Genomic DNA, 11,356 nt, shown 5'->3' with positions numbered 1-11,356 from the left:
AAAAGGACACAGAACACGTCAAGTCCATTGCTCCTAAGTCATGAGGTGGATTTCCATGACACAAAATGCTCTACTCTCTTTGGTTTGTCACACTGGATAAACAAAGACTGTCTTTCTGGATCCTCAGTGGTTCTGCCAACCATTGACAGTATCAGCTAGAATGGTAAAACACTGGTAGTGTGTCATCAAGGATGGTGGGCTTGCAGCTAGGGATAGGAAATCATACCTGCCCTGAAGGTGTAGTGTTTTTATCTCTGTTTCATGCTGCTTAGGCTGTTTTTATTACTGCACATTGTACAAAATTTCTAAAAAGTAGAATCTGTCCAAAGTGTACCAGTGAAATCTGATTAATATAAAACACAGTAATGTTTTCACAAATCAGCACGCTAATTCAGACCACATTACATAGAGGAGAAAAAAAAAAGGATAAACATAAACTATGGAACAAAACTACTGTCAGAGATTTGTAGAATAATCAAGCCTGCTTCAGCATTGCATAATGGAGTTTAAAACCATGAAAAGTCAGATTTTCTTGTGCATAAAGAAAACCCTGTAATCCAATATATCCTTTAACTGAGACACAGTCTGTGCAGCAGAGCTGTGGATCCAAGTTGTATGTTCCAACCAAAGCATGAAAATAAAAAGAGAGCCTGTGTTATATGGGTAGAAGAATGAAAAGGGAAAATAATTTCAACAATTGAACAATGAGTGAACACGACTGGCAGCCCTGGGGATTCATACACACATAGGCTGTAAGTATGCCTAGAGAAAAAAAAAAAAAAAAAAAGACAGTGAGTATGAGGATAATCAGTGATTTAGATGATCAAAACTCTTTCCAGAGAGCACTGGTACTTGTTTTCACAAAGCTTTAACCACACATACTGTTAGGATACAACATCATATGTAAACCCAATGCCTGAGGCAGTGACATATTCCTCAAAAACGAAAAGACAAAATCAAGAAAATTTCTGCCCTTGCAACTGCCATGTTTTTGAAGGCTGAGTAATCTGAGATCCTCTTTCCTACATATCAGCCTCTCACACAGAATCAATGGTGCTTCCCTGAGCTGGCATTCATTCATTTATCCTTGAGGGCAGCAGTAGCATGGCTGCATACAGTGCTCTTCCCAAAATATCCATGTGGTTGTACACACATTCCTGTTACTTCTTCAGTTGAAGATAAAGGTGCCAGATAGGGAAGCCAACTAAATGAATGAAAAATATTATTTTAACAAAAATTGGGAAATAAAAGCAAAGAAAACTGCAGTAAAACCACTTAGGATAGTATCCACCAGTGCTTGTAGTGGCAAATAAACAGGAATGTTGCAAAAGGGTACCTACTTAAAATCGGAATTACATGAAGTTAACTACAACTTTTCTAAATAAGTAATTTCTGTAGAGTTCTCGCTTTGGGAAATCTCAGAACCAATCATATTTCAGAGGGCATAGGGGAGAATCCTGCAGCAGGCAACAATAATAAAAACAATAATAAAATATACATACGTTGCTCTATATGTTGCTCTATATTTACACATTATGATTTTTTTTAACAGAAAGCAATCAAGCTGATAGAACCACTGGGGTCACAAATTCTAATTTAAAAGTAGCTAGTAACAGAAAAGTTCTTTGATGTTTTACAGATTTGAGAGAACGCCAGGGTAACGCAGTATGCATAGCACAGAAAATTCCATGATCCCCACATTGGTGCATACATCTACAGCAATCAGAGTTCAAATACCCTTCATTAGAGCACTTTTCCCCATGCCAGCAGAGTGTTTTGTCCATCTCAGGGGATGTGCTGTAAAGATTAAACTAGTTTTTAAACCTATTTGAAGGTTTACCTACCCAAGTATTCATTCACACTTAAATTTGTATTCACATCGTCAGACTCTCTTACAGACTTTTGAGATGTTTATGGATTTTTCAGTTAGTATCTCACACAACCAGTTGTTTTGGGAGTTAACTGTAATTAGCTTTTATGAATCTATCATTATTCACAGACCTTCTTGGAACAAATGAACAAAAATACGAATTTGTGTTGTTGACTACCAGAAATATGACAGCTCCCATATAATTGTCACGGAACTTAGGGAAACCTACTCCTTTTAAAACACTCCTTCACTATGGCAATTTGCCAGCTTTCATAAATGTCAGCAATCACAACAACTTTGTTTTAATCTTACTTACTCGATGCTCTTCTTCTCTAACTACGAAAAAAACAGTCGTAGTTATCCCGGCAGCTGCGACAGCCCTGCCGGGCCCCGGGGCGGCACCAGGAGCGGGGCGGACACGGGCCCGGGCAGCCAGCGGGCCCACGGACCGCCCAGAGGAGCGCGGGAGGCGGCCCGAGGGAGGAGCGCGGGAGGCGGCCCGAGGGAGGAGCGCGGGAGGCGGGCCCTCCCGAGGCAGAGGCGGCGCCGAGGGAACAGGGCCGGGGGCGCGGCTGTCCGGGGCTGCCTCGGGGAGCAGCACGGGCCGGCGAGGCCGATGTATGTGCGGGTTGCGGGCCGGAGACGCCGATGTATGTGCGGGTTGGGGGCCGGAGAGGCCGATGTATGTGCGGGTTGGAGCCCGGAGAGGCCGATGTATGTGCGGGTTGGGGGCCGGAGAGGCCGATGTATGTGCGGGTTGGAGCCCGGAGAGGCCGATGTATGTGCGGGTTGGGGGCCGGAGAGGCCGATGTATGTGCGGGTTGGAGCCCGGAGAGGCCGATGTATGTGCGGGTTGGGGGCCGGAGAGGCCGATGTATGTGCGGGTTGCGCGTCGGCGAAAGGATCGGAGCCGGGCGAAGCCGAGAGAAAAAGCGGCGAGGTGGGGTTTGGGGGAGCGGACGGGTACACGGACTGCTGAGGCAGCTGGTTAAACGCAAAAAGCAGGGCGGGGGTGATATTTTAGAGGAAGAAGGGATGGGTGCGGGGCTGGGGTCCTGCCCGGGTGGGAGATGGGTTGGCTGCAGACGGGCCTGGCGCCGCCGGGCCGCTGAACGGAGCAATCTACCAAGTTCCGCGAGCCGGGGCAGCCTGCAGAAGGGTATGGGGAAATCGCCGGAGGCTCAGGAGGGGAAGAAACCAGGCCGGGAGGCGCTGGAGGAGGCAGAAAATGAGGGAGAGTAGCGGAGGCAGAGGGATGGGGAAAGCCGAGCCCCCGCAGGGGCAGGGACGGGCTCGGTTTGAGGCCCGGGAGGACGGAGGGAGCCGTGAGGGGCCGGGGCCGCCACCCCCAGGGGGCCTTGGCAGGGCGGGCAGGCCGCGGAGCATGGCGGGGGCACTGCGGGGCGGGAGGAGCGCGGGGAGAGCCGCCGGGGCCATGCCGGGGCCCATCTGCTGAAAGATACCCAGCAATGCCCGGTATACAGGAAATAAGTTAGCAACAGTCTCATCTCTTTTAACAGAGGGCGTTATTCAGTTTCCAGGGAATATCAGCGTGATTTGATTTTAAATGATGTTGTTATTAATGCATATTATAAAGTTGGCTTTTCACAAATATTAGAATGAATACTATATGCATAATTGTACTGTATTATATTTTGTGAATGGAGTTTGGAAAAGTGATGAGTGTATTTTTTTGATTGTGACATAATGTAAGTGGTAAGAGGACTGGGTTTTTTCTTTGCGACATCTGAAGTGACCAGGCCAAAAAGGATGGTGGGGGTCGTCACCTTGTAACCCTGCATAAAAAAACTGCTAACTTTCTGGGTTTTTATCAAAATGAAAACAACCGAAGACCTCAAGAAGAAAATTTATGAAACCCATGTTACCAGACAGAGTGGAGCCATACACAAATAAATCTACCAGATAAGGTGATTGAAAGGACACAGCAATCCTTAAATATCAAAGTCTGAAAGAGTGAAAAGTGTGTTGCTGGCTGACTTTATACCAGGTACGCTTGGCCGAGAAACTTTTGCTTTCTGTCTATTTTTAATTTTTATTAAATTTATAAATATTTTAAAAAGAGTAAAACTTGATTTTCACAGATGTGAAACATGTTACTGGAACTATCACCCTCTCGTTTTATGAAAGGATGACCTGGAAGAATGACAGACAATAGCTGCAGACCTCTCCTTCAAGAGCCTTTTAAAAATACACTTTGTTTATTTTGGTTTATTTCTGACTGATGTTTTCTGACAGCAAGTTATAACATGAATTTTAATAAGACATGGACATCATCACAACAATGGATTGTGTAAACAAACACTGTGTAAGAAAATGGTATACAAACTTACCTTTTACACACACACACCACTGATTTACCACCTGATATAACCAAATATACGATGTGTGTTTTCACTATGGGAACTATTCACTATTCTACCTAGTGCTTCCCATTAATTTGACCCTTTTGCATCTCCCTCGTTCCCCACATCTTTACTCTCATTGGTTACAGCAGGTCTCAAGCTCATTTTCTTTCTGGTTAATCTGATTAGGTAAGAACCTGGGATTGTGATGTCAGTGCATTAGCAGAAGAAAGTAATGCATCCTGCAGGAAAGATGGCAATTTTGACCTTTTAGAAGCAAGCCATGATCTAACTGGAAGAGTAAAACAGAGCAACCCAAACTGCAGTAGAAACACCAACTCATTCTGCAGGAGCATAGTTCAAAGTGGGATCATGGCTCATGGACTGCAGGTAAGAAAGCATCATGTCCTTGTGTTTGTTAATTGCCTGAAAGGAGCTTTGACTGTGGCAGGAAAGGTCAGCTTCAGCAAAAATAGCAGAACATTAGAAATACTGACTAATGAAAGGCTTTGGTTCTTATATTTACTCAGCAGAAAAGATGGCTTTCAGAGCACAGGCATCTTGATAGACTTTTCTACAGATGCATGACATTATTTGACTTAACATACCTATATTCAGATTCTTTCATTCTGTGCCGATGAAACAATAGTTATGAATTTCACTACTGTACAAAATTGCTGTAGTTCATTTTGTTGTTTTTTTCCACTTTAATACCTAATGCAATACATACATAATACTTTATGCTATTACTGCTGAATCCACAGCTCTATGCTTTTAGCAAGAGGGTTTACTGAGTTCTGTGGAATGTAACTGGTATGTAGATAACCTGTTTTTCACTAGAGAAGCTTTGAGCCAGCTCTGAATTTTTCTTTCAGTTAGTTCTGTATTTTTAACATCAGCAAGGCAGTATCAGGTGTGACAAAATCTCACAAATTTGAGGGAGTTTTCTTAATTTGTTTCTAAAACTTATATATTAATCTTATTCACAATTCTTTCTATTTCTTTGCTATTTATATGCACAGCATGAGCTGATTTAATCCATAAACCTAAATAGTGCAGGAGAGGTGGGCTTAAAGATCTTCGAGGGAACATGGAAGCTTAACTGGGCTTGTAGAGGAATCCTCTCCATAAACCCCCTCTTGTACTAGACTTTGGGACAGAAGTGTTAGGGCTGCAGGGTTCCCATGTTTCTCATGGGCTGCACAGGGCAGGACCTCAGTCTTTTCATTTGCGTCTTTCATTTGAAAGACAAAAATTTCTCCTTGAGCAAGAGCAGGTGTCTCTTGTTGAGATGTGTAGAGCAGAGCCAGTGGCAGTCCTGTGAACACAACAGAAAGCACAGTTCACTGGTCCTTGACTCTTAACCAAAAGGCAGAGTGCGCATTGATTGGTATCAACCATGAAATAAAATAGTGAGTGTTGTGCAGCTTCAAGTGCTGCTTTCAGTGGATGTTGGTGACTTTTGGAGTCTGTCTGCTGAGTTCAGGGACAGGTGAGGAGGTGTGGTAGATTCAGGACACCCATGTTTTGTTGTGTAAACTTGGCTGTGCCAGCTGGTGCACTGGTGACAAGCTGGTCCTTTCCTCTAGGATTCATCTGTCCACTGTGTAGAACTGTTGCTGCTCTTTTCAGAGGATGTTTGGGGCTCCCCTGGCTTTGTGTCTCAAAACTCTCATGTCTGAGTGTGGGTTCAGGGTCCCTCATGGGACCACCAGCAACTCGGGGGCTTTTCCTGCCTGTCCTGTGCCCAAAGCCCCATCAGTGGCTGTTGGCTGCTGGCCTCTTGGCTTTAGCTGCCTCCTGTGCACACGGGCACTGTGCTGAGCACACGGTGGTGTGTTGATTTGAAACCCATAGTGCCCCTGACATCAGTTTTTATGCCCCCGAGCCACAACAGCTGGAGGTTTTGCAATTCCCTCTAACGCAGCCATTTCCTCCCATGTCCTCATCATCGCAGGGTGTGTGTCACTGGACCGATTTTACGCTTCAACAGAGATGAGCTCGACTTCGGTGACATCTCCTTTGGTGAGTGTTCCCTGCGCTGGGACACAGCAGGAGGGATCTGTGTGCTCCAAAATGGAGCATTTGAACATAAAAGCATCCAGCCCTCATGTTCTGCCACAGCAGCCTCTTCAGGGTGCGAACTGCAGGGCTGCTGGTGCCTCAGGTAGCATTTTGCCATTGTGAGATCAAATAAAACTAAGTATTTTCTGGTGTCTTTGTCCTGGTTTAAAAGAGAGATTTTGCCAAGGAAGGTGGGAATCTTCCAAGAATGGAAAGATGACCCCCTCCCTCCAAATTATTATACCTTTGAAGTTACAGGGCTTCCAGGCAAAAATCTGGGAAAAGGAGTAACAGTTCTTTACTAGAATGTATCCGGACAGCACAGATAACAACGCAATGACAGAAGTTTCCAACCCACCAAGTCCTGTTTTCCCCCTTGGTGTAGTTATGATCTCAGGCTGGAGGAGCTGTGGGCTCTGGCAGGGCAGTGATCCCCTCCCAGCCAGCACCGGCAGGGACGTGTTATGAATATATATTATAAAGTTGGCTTTTCCCAAGATGTGTGCTATATGATTAATAATGTTGTGATAAGGATATAGAATCTAAGTTTTTTATTTCTGCTTTTAGAAAATTAGGCATAGTTGTAGTAGCTGATGTAGTATCCTTAAACTGTCTCTTTGGTCAGGATAACATCCAGTGAACATGTAAGGACTACTCTGCTATTGATATACCAACCATCAGCATCTACCACCTGAAGAAAGCACGGACCAAGGCCCAAGCTGGAGGCAATAACGAAGACACAGCCACGAAACACGCTCTAAAAAGGCGGACCCAAAGAGGGACCATGCAAAACAGTTCCTGAAATATGGAAACTAGTTTATGGGAAAAATATGAACATTCACCAACTGATGCAATAGAAAGGGTATTTATGAGATAGCAAAGTGTGGACTTGGCTGAATGCCAAGTCACCCAACCAGCCGTACTTTGCTTTTTTATCTCCTGATTGTCTTAATTTTTTATTAAACCTATTTCTTAAAATCTACCAAAAAGTGAACCTTGTTTTTCACAGAAGGAAGGAGGAAATCGCTGCTTTTGCAGACTGCGGGCAGCAGGGGATGTGGGCAGGGCCAGTCAGCAGCAGGCAGAAGCGGGGAAGGAAGGCAGGTTCGGTCACGGTGCTGAGCCCGGGGCCAAGCACACAGCACCCCGCAGCACCGCGCTGCCGACCTTCCCGAGCCCCGCGCGGGAGGACGGAAAGGTCAGCTCCCTGCAAACCTCAGGCCCCACTGCACAGCCGCCCACGGCATCACGGCACAATTCCCAAAAAAGGCCCGAACGGAAAAGCCCACCCCCACAGCCAAAACCCCCAAAACCCCGTCCCCCTTCCCAGACCAAGGGGAGAATTCACTATGAAACCTAAACCCATAACAGTGAAGTTGCTGAACGTTTTAAGAAAGCTAATTGCCTTTCCCGAGCTGCTTCTTCCCCACCCTACATCACTACTGGGGCCCTCGTTGAGTTGCCTTTTGAATAAATGAAACACGAAAGGCAACAATAGAAAAATGGTTCTGTGATAGGAAATTCATCCTGCTTAATCTGATTTTCTTCCTAAATCTCTTCAGCTGAAGGCAGCTGTTGTATCTTTGCTTCTTTTAAGCTGTTGACTGTTGTCTGCATGTGGAGACCTCAGTCTCATTTGAGCTTTTGACATCTGTGTTTGTCTCTTTTGTGCCTCTCTTGCCTCCCTGCTGGAGTCACTGCTGGAGCTGGCAGTGATCACTGTTGATGGGCACAGAGAAGCCCTGGGCTGTGCCTGCAGTTGGTTTTCCCCCATCTGCGTTCAAATGACTCTTGGTGAGCAGGCCTGGGGAGAAGTCTCCTCCCCACAGAGCTGGCCAGCCAAGCCAGACGTCCACTGCAGAGCAGGTTGTGGCTGCTGTCCGGGCTCTGCAGGACGTCCCCACCATGCGTGGCTGTATCTCTGGCTTTCCCAGTATGGAAAGCAAATCTCAGAGCTAAGGTGGGGTAAACCCTTGCAGGCAGCAATCACAGTGAGCAGTATGGGTGTGATGTCCCCATTTGTTGGGTCAGGTGGGACATGGTTCCTAATTACTGATCTGGAAGCAAGGCTGGGGTTTGCCTCCAGTTGAGTGGGCTCTGAGCTGTCACATGCTCAATCTGTTTGGCCCGAACCAAGAGATGCCTTAAGGATCCTGCAGAGAGAAACTGCATTAGGGTGTTTTGCATCACATTCTAGTTCCTGATCCCATCCTCACTTTCTTTTGCTGTAGCTTCTTCTAGATGATGACTCACTATTTCTATATCTTGAAAACAGCAGGAGTGTTGGCAGACTTAACAGGGAATTTTACAGCTTGAATTTTCAGAGGAAATGCTCAGTCTGGGTGCACACTCATCAGCAAGAAATAACTGGTGCTGGTTTGGGGCAGGTGAGAGAGCTCCTTCCCATGAGAAAGAGAGAAGCTTGCAGTGTTGAGCAGAGCTAAGAGCAGGCATTTTCAAGGCTGCAGTCTGGAATCAGTGTCAAAGGGAATGGAGTGACGATGAATTCCTCTTGCAGCTTCTCAGTCAGCTGTAGTTCAGATAATAAGGAGCTAAACTCCAATCACGCTTTCATTCTACCAGGATATTCCCACCAGGAGTCATGACACATAACTGGTGCCTAGATGGATATTTGTGTCCTTTTCCCAGGCTTTCCCTGCACCAAGACCTGTCGCCTCACTAACACCTCCCTGGCACCTGTGACGTTCGAGCTGCGCGTGTGGGGCGATGGCACAGAGCCTGCTGTTAGCAGCTTTGATCAAATATGCAGCGATAGTGACCCGTCCTGGAGGAAGGGAATTCATTTTTCTGTAGAGCCAAGGGAGTTTACAATGAATCCCAGCCAAGGGACCATCCTTCCGCAGGGACACCGGGATATCGAGGTATGGGAAGAGTCCAGCCATACTCACTTGAGCACCAGGGCCAGAGCTTCACCAGAGCGTGGGAGGGCTTTTAGCTCTGATGACAGCTCTGATCATTGTGTGAGTGAGGATCTGCACTGGTGTGGGGCCTCTGTGAGCTGGGGAACTCGGGATGTTCCTGAAGGAGCACTGATTTGTTTCCAAAATCACAAGCTGAAATCATGCACCAGATGGTCAAGTACTGAAGGCATTCTTGTGTTTTTGAGAGAGATTTCTTTGATTGCAAGTGGGCAGAGGAAGGATTAGGACAGAAGGTGGATGTTAAAGAGATGTCATTGTAGAAAGCAGTTTGCTTTTCTTCTTGGTCTCCTTTCTCCTCTCCTGGGGAGCAGAATGATTTGTGTTCACTGCAGGGATCTCCAGTGAAGACAAAAAACTCTGCAGCCATGAATTGCCCAGCACTTGGCCCTCAGCTTCCTTTTGTAAAGCTGAACTCATTCTGTTCAAGTCAGCAGATTTCCTCTGCATTTATGTCATTGTAGTCAGATGAAAAATTGGCCCCTTAATTTGTGTTGGAGATAGTGGTATGGAGCGCTTTAGACTAATGTTTTAATTTAGCTGACCTGTGCAATGATAGCAAGGTGCTTAACAGATCTGGTATTTGCCAGAAGGCTTTTGTTACTCTCAGAGACTGTGTTTTGTTCCCAAGCTGTGAGTGTACCCCCAAATCCTGTGGTTGGATAAGTGCAACCTGAAGGTGCCATTTGAGAGGAAGCTCTTCATTAGGAACAACACCCACCTTCCTGGCTGCTACGGGCTTATTCCCCAGGTTTGGCATTGCATCCACCTCCTCCTCTCAAATATTATTGTGGAGATTATTAGGGGGAAAAGGGTTTGGGTAAGACCCTGCTGGTTAAAGATCTGCTGAGAGCTGAATGTAAACTTTAAGATGCAGTTTAACCTCCTGAGGAAACAGCTTATGTTCTAGTCTTCAGGGTGTTTTCTTGTGGGAGATCTTAGTGGGTTGTGAAAAGCTGCTGCATCCACAGACACCAATGCCTGTGTTGGCAGCCTCCTTGCAGAACCCCCTGGGAATGCTCAGGCTACAATTCTTGCATCTTGTTTGTGCCTTTTACCTCTGTCCTGGGGATTTTTAAAAATGTGTGGAAGTTGCTGTTGTGATGGATGTTAAGGAGTTTAAAGTTTCTTCAGAGGTCCCTCTGAAGCTGCATTTAATTCTGTCCCTTCTAGGAATGCAAGGAGGACTCTCCTGTGCTCTACTCCAGCCCCAAACCCTGTGGGATTGTCGAGCCTCAGAGCACTGCAGAGATTCCAGTTATAGTTGAAATCCAAACACTGGACCCATCCAATCATCACACCAGTGTTTCTATCTGTGTGTTTGGGGATGAAAGAAACCCACTGGTGAGTGCAAGGGGAGGTGTGTGCCTTTGTGCAACTGCTCGTGGCAGGGTGCACGGTGTGCAGGGATTCTTCTGGGGAAAATAGGCACAGGCTGCTGTGGAGAAGGACAGCAGGGATTGGTGGCATGAACAGGTCATGCCTTATAGGTGGTAATGTCAGTGTCTGACCCAGAACGTAGCTCATCTAAGCTGGAATTGAGGATAATTGTAGTTAATTAATCTTTAAAATGCTATTAACTTTGGAAACATCTGTTTTAAAATGTCATCTCTCAACACAAAAGAGAAGACTCTGGGAACCTTGAGCTTTCTGTAAAAGAAAGGAAAGTTGGCATTTGAAGAGTAGTTGCAAGGATTTAGACTTCTATTAAAACATATGGAAACGATGATGCCAGATTCACTGGATGGCACCAAACATCTGAACCTGAGCCATTGTGGCACTGCATGTAAATCAGTCAACAGGAAGGACAGGCAGTGCAGGCTGTGCCAGGGAGCCTGAAGTTTGACTAAACACTTGCTTTCAACTATCAGGCTGCTTCCCTTAAAGAGAAGGGTTTCTCCCCACCAGAATAATCAGTTGTGTTAAACTGATTACGTCAGCCTGGTCTTACTAGAGGTTTCTTGCAAAGCTTCTAACTTTGGGCTAATAAGTTGTAGTTTAAAAGTTTCTCTTACCTTAACCCTTTTCAATTTGGAGGTGAATACGTAAGTTTTTAAATTTTTTTTCTCCAAAGCCCAGCATTTCAACTGGAGAGTGGCAACTGTCCCTAAAGAAAAAAC

At 45.8% G+C, this 11,356-nt stretch overlaps 1 protein-coding gene across 7 annotated transcripts; it reads left to right on the top strand.

Moving 5' to 3' along the window:
• The first annotated feature begins 2,410 nt into the window (after positions 1–2,410).
• On the top strand, positions 2,411–9,982 carry LOC310914074 (hydrocephalus-inducing protein homolog). 7 transcript variants are annotated; one of them, XM_083869976.1, is made up of 6 exons: positions 2,414–2,488; positions 3,973–4,196; positions 4,423–4,623; positions 6,191–6,258; positions 8,947–9,179; positions 9,868–9,982. In XM_083869976.1, the coding sequence occupies exons 3-6, from the start codon at positions 4,613–4,615 to the stop codon at positions 9,871–9,873; spliced, it is 318 nt and encodes a 105-aa protein (XP_083726102.1). In that variant the 5' UTR covers positions 2,414–2,488; positions 3,973–4,196; positions 4,423–4,612; the 3' UTR covers positions 9,874–9,982. The 7 variants fall into 7 exon arrangements, 5 of the variants coding, with proteins under 5 accessions (XP_083726100.1, XP_083726102.1, XP_083726101.1 ...); XM_083869974.1 differs by lacking the exon at positions 3,973–4,196 and having other exon boundaries at positions 2,411–2,488; XM_083869975.1 differs by lacking the exons at positions 2,414–2,488; positions 3,973–4,196 and adding an exon at positions 2,785–2,810.
• Positions 9,983–11,356: the final 1,374 nt, after the last annotated feature.

This window comes from Zosterops lateralis (genome assembly GCF_965231275.1).
Source record: "Zosterops lateralis genome assembly, chromosome: 12".
Taxonomy (NCBI): Eukaryota; Metazoa; Chordata; class Aves; order Passeriformes; family Zosteropidae; genus Zosterops; species Zosterops lateralis.
Note: the sequence above shows the minus strand (reverse complement) of the source record. Positions and strands in the feature narration are given on the sequence as shown.

Excerpts from the sequence above, each read along its gene's own strand:
- LOC310914074 (XM_083869974.1), top strand. Across the intron at positions 6,259-8,946 it reads CTTCGGTGACATCTCCTTTG|GCTTTCCCTGCACCAAGACC; the intron begins GTGAGTGTTCCC and ends TCCTTTTCCCAG.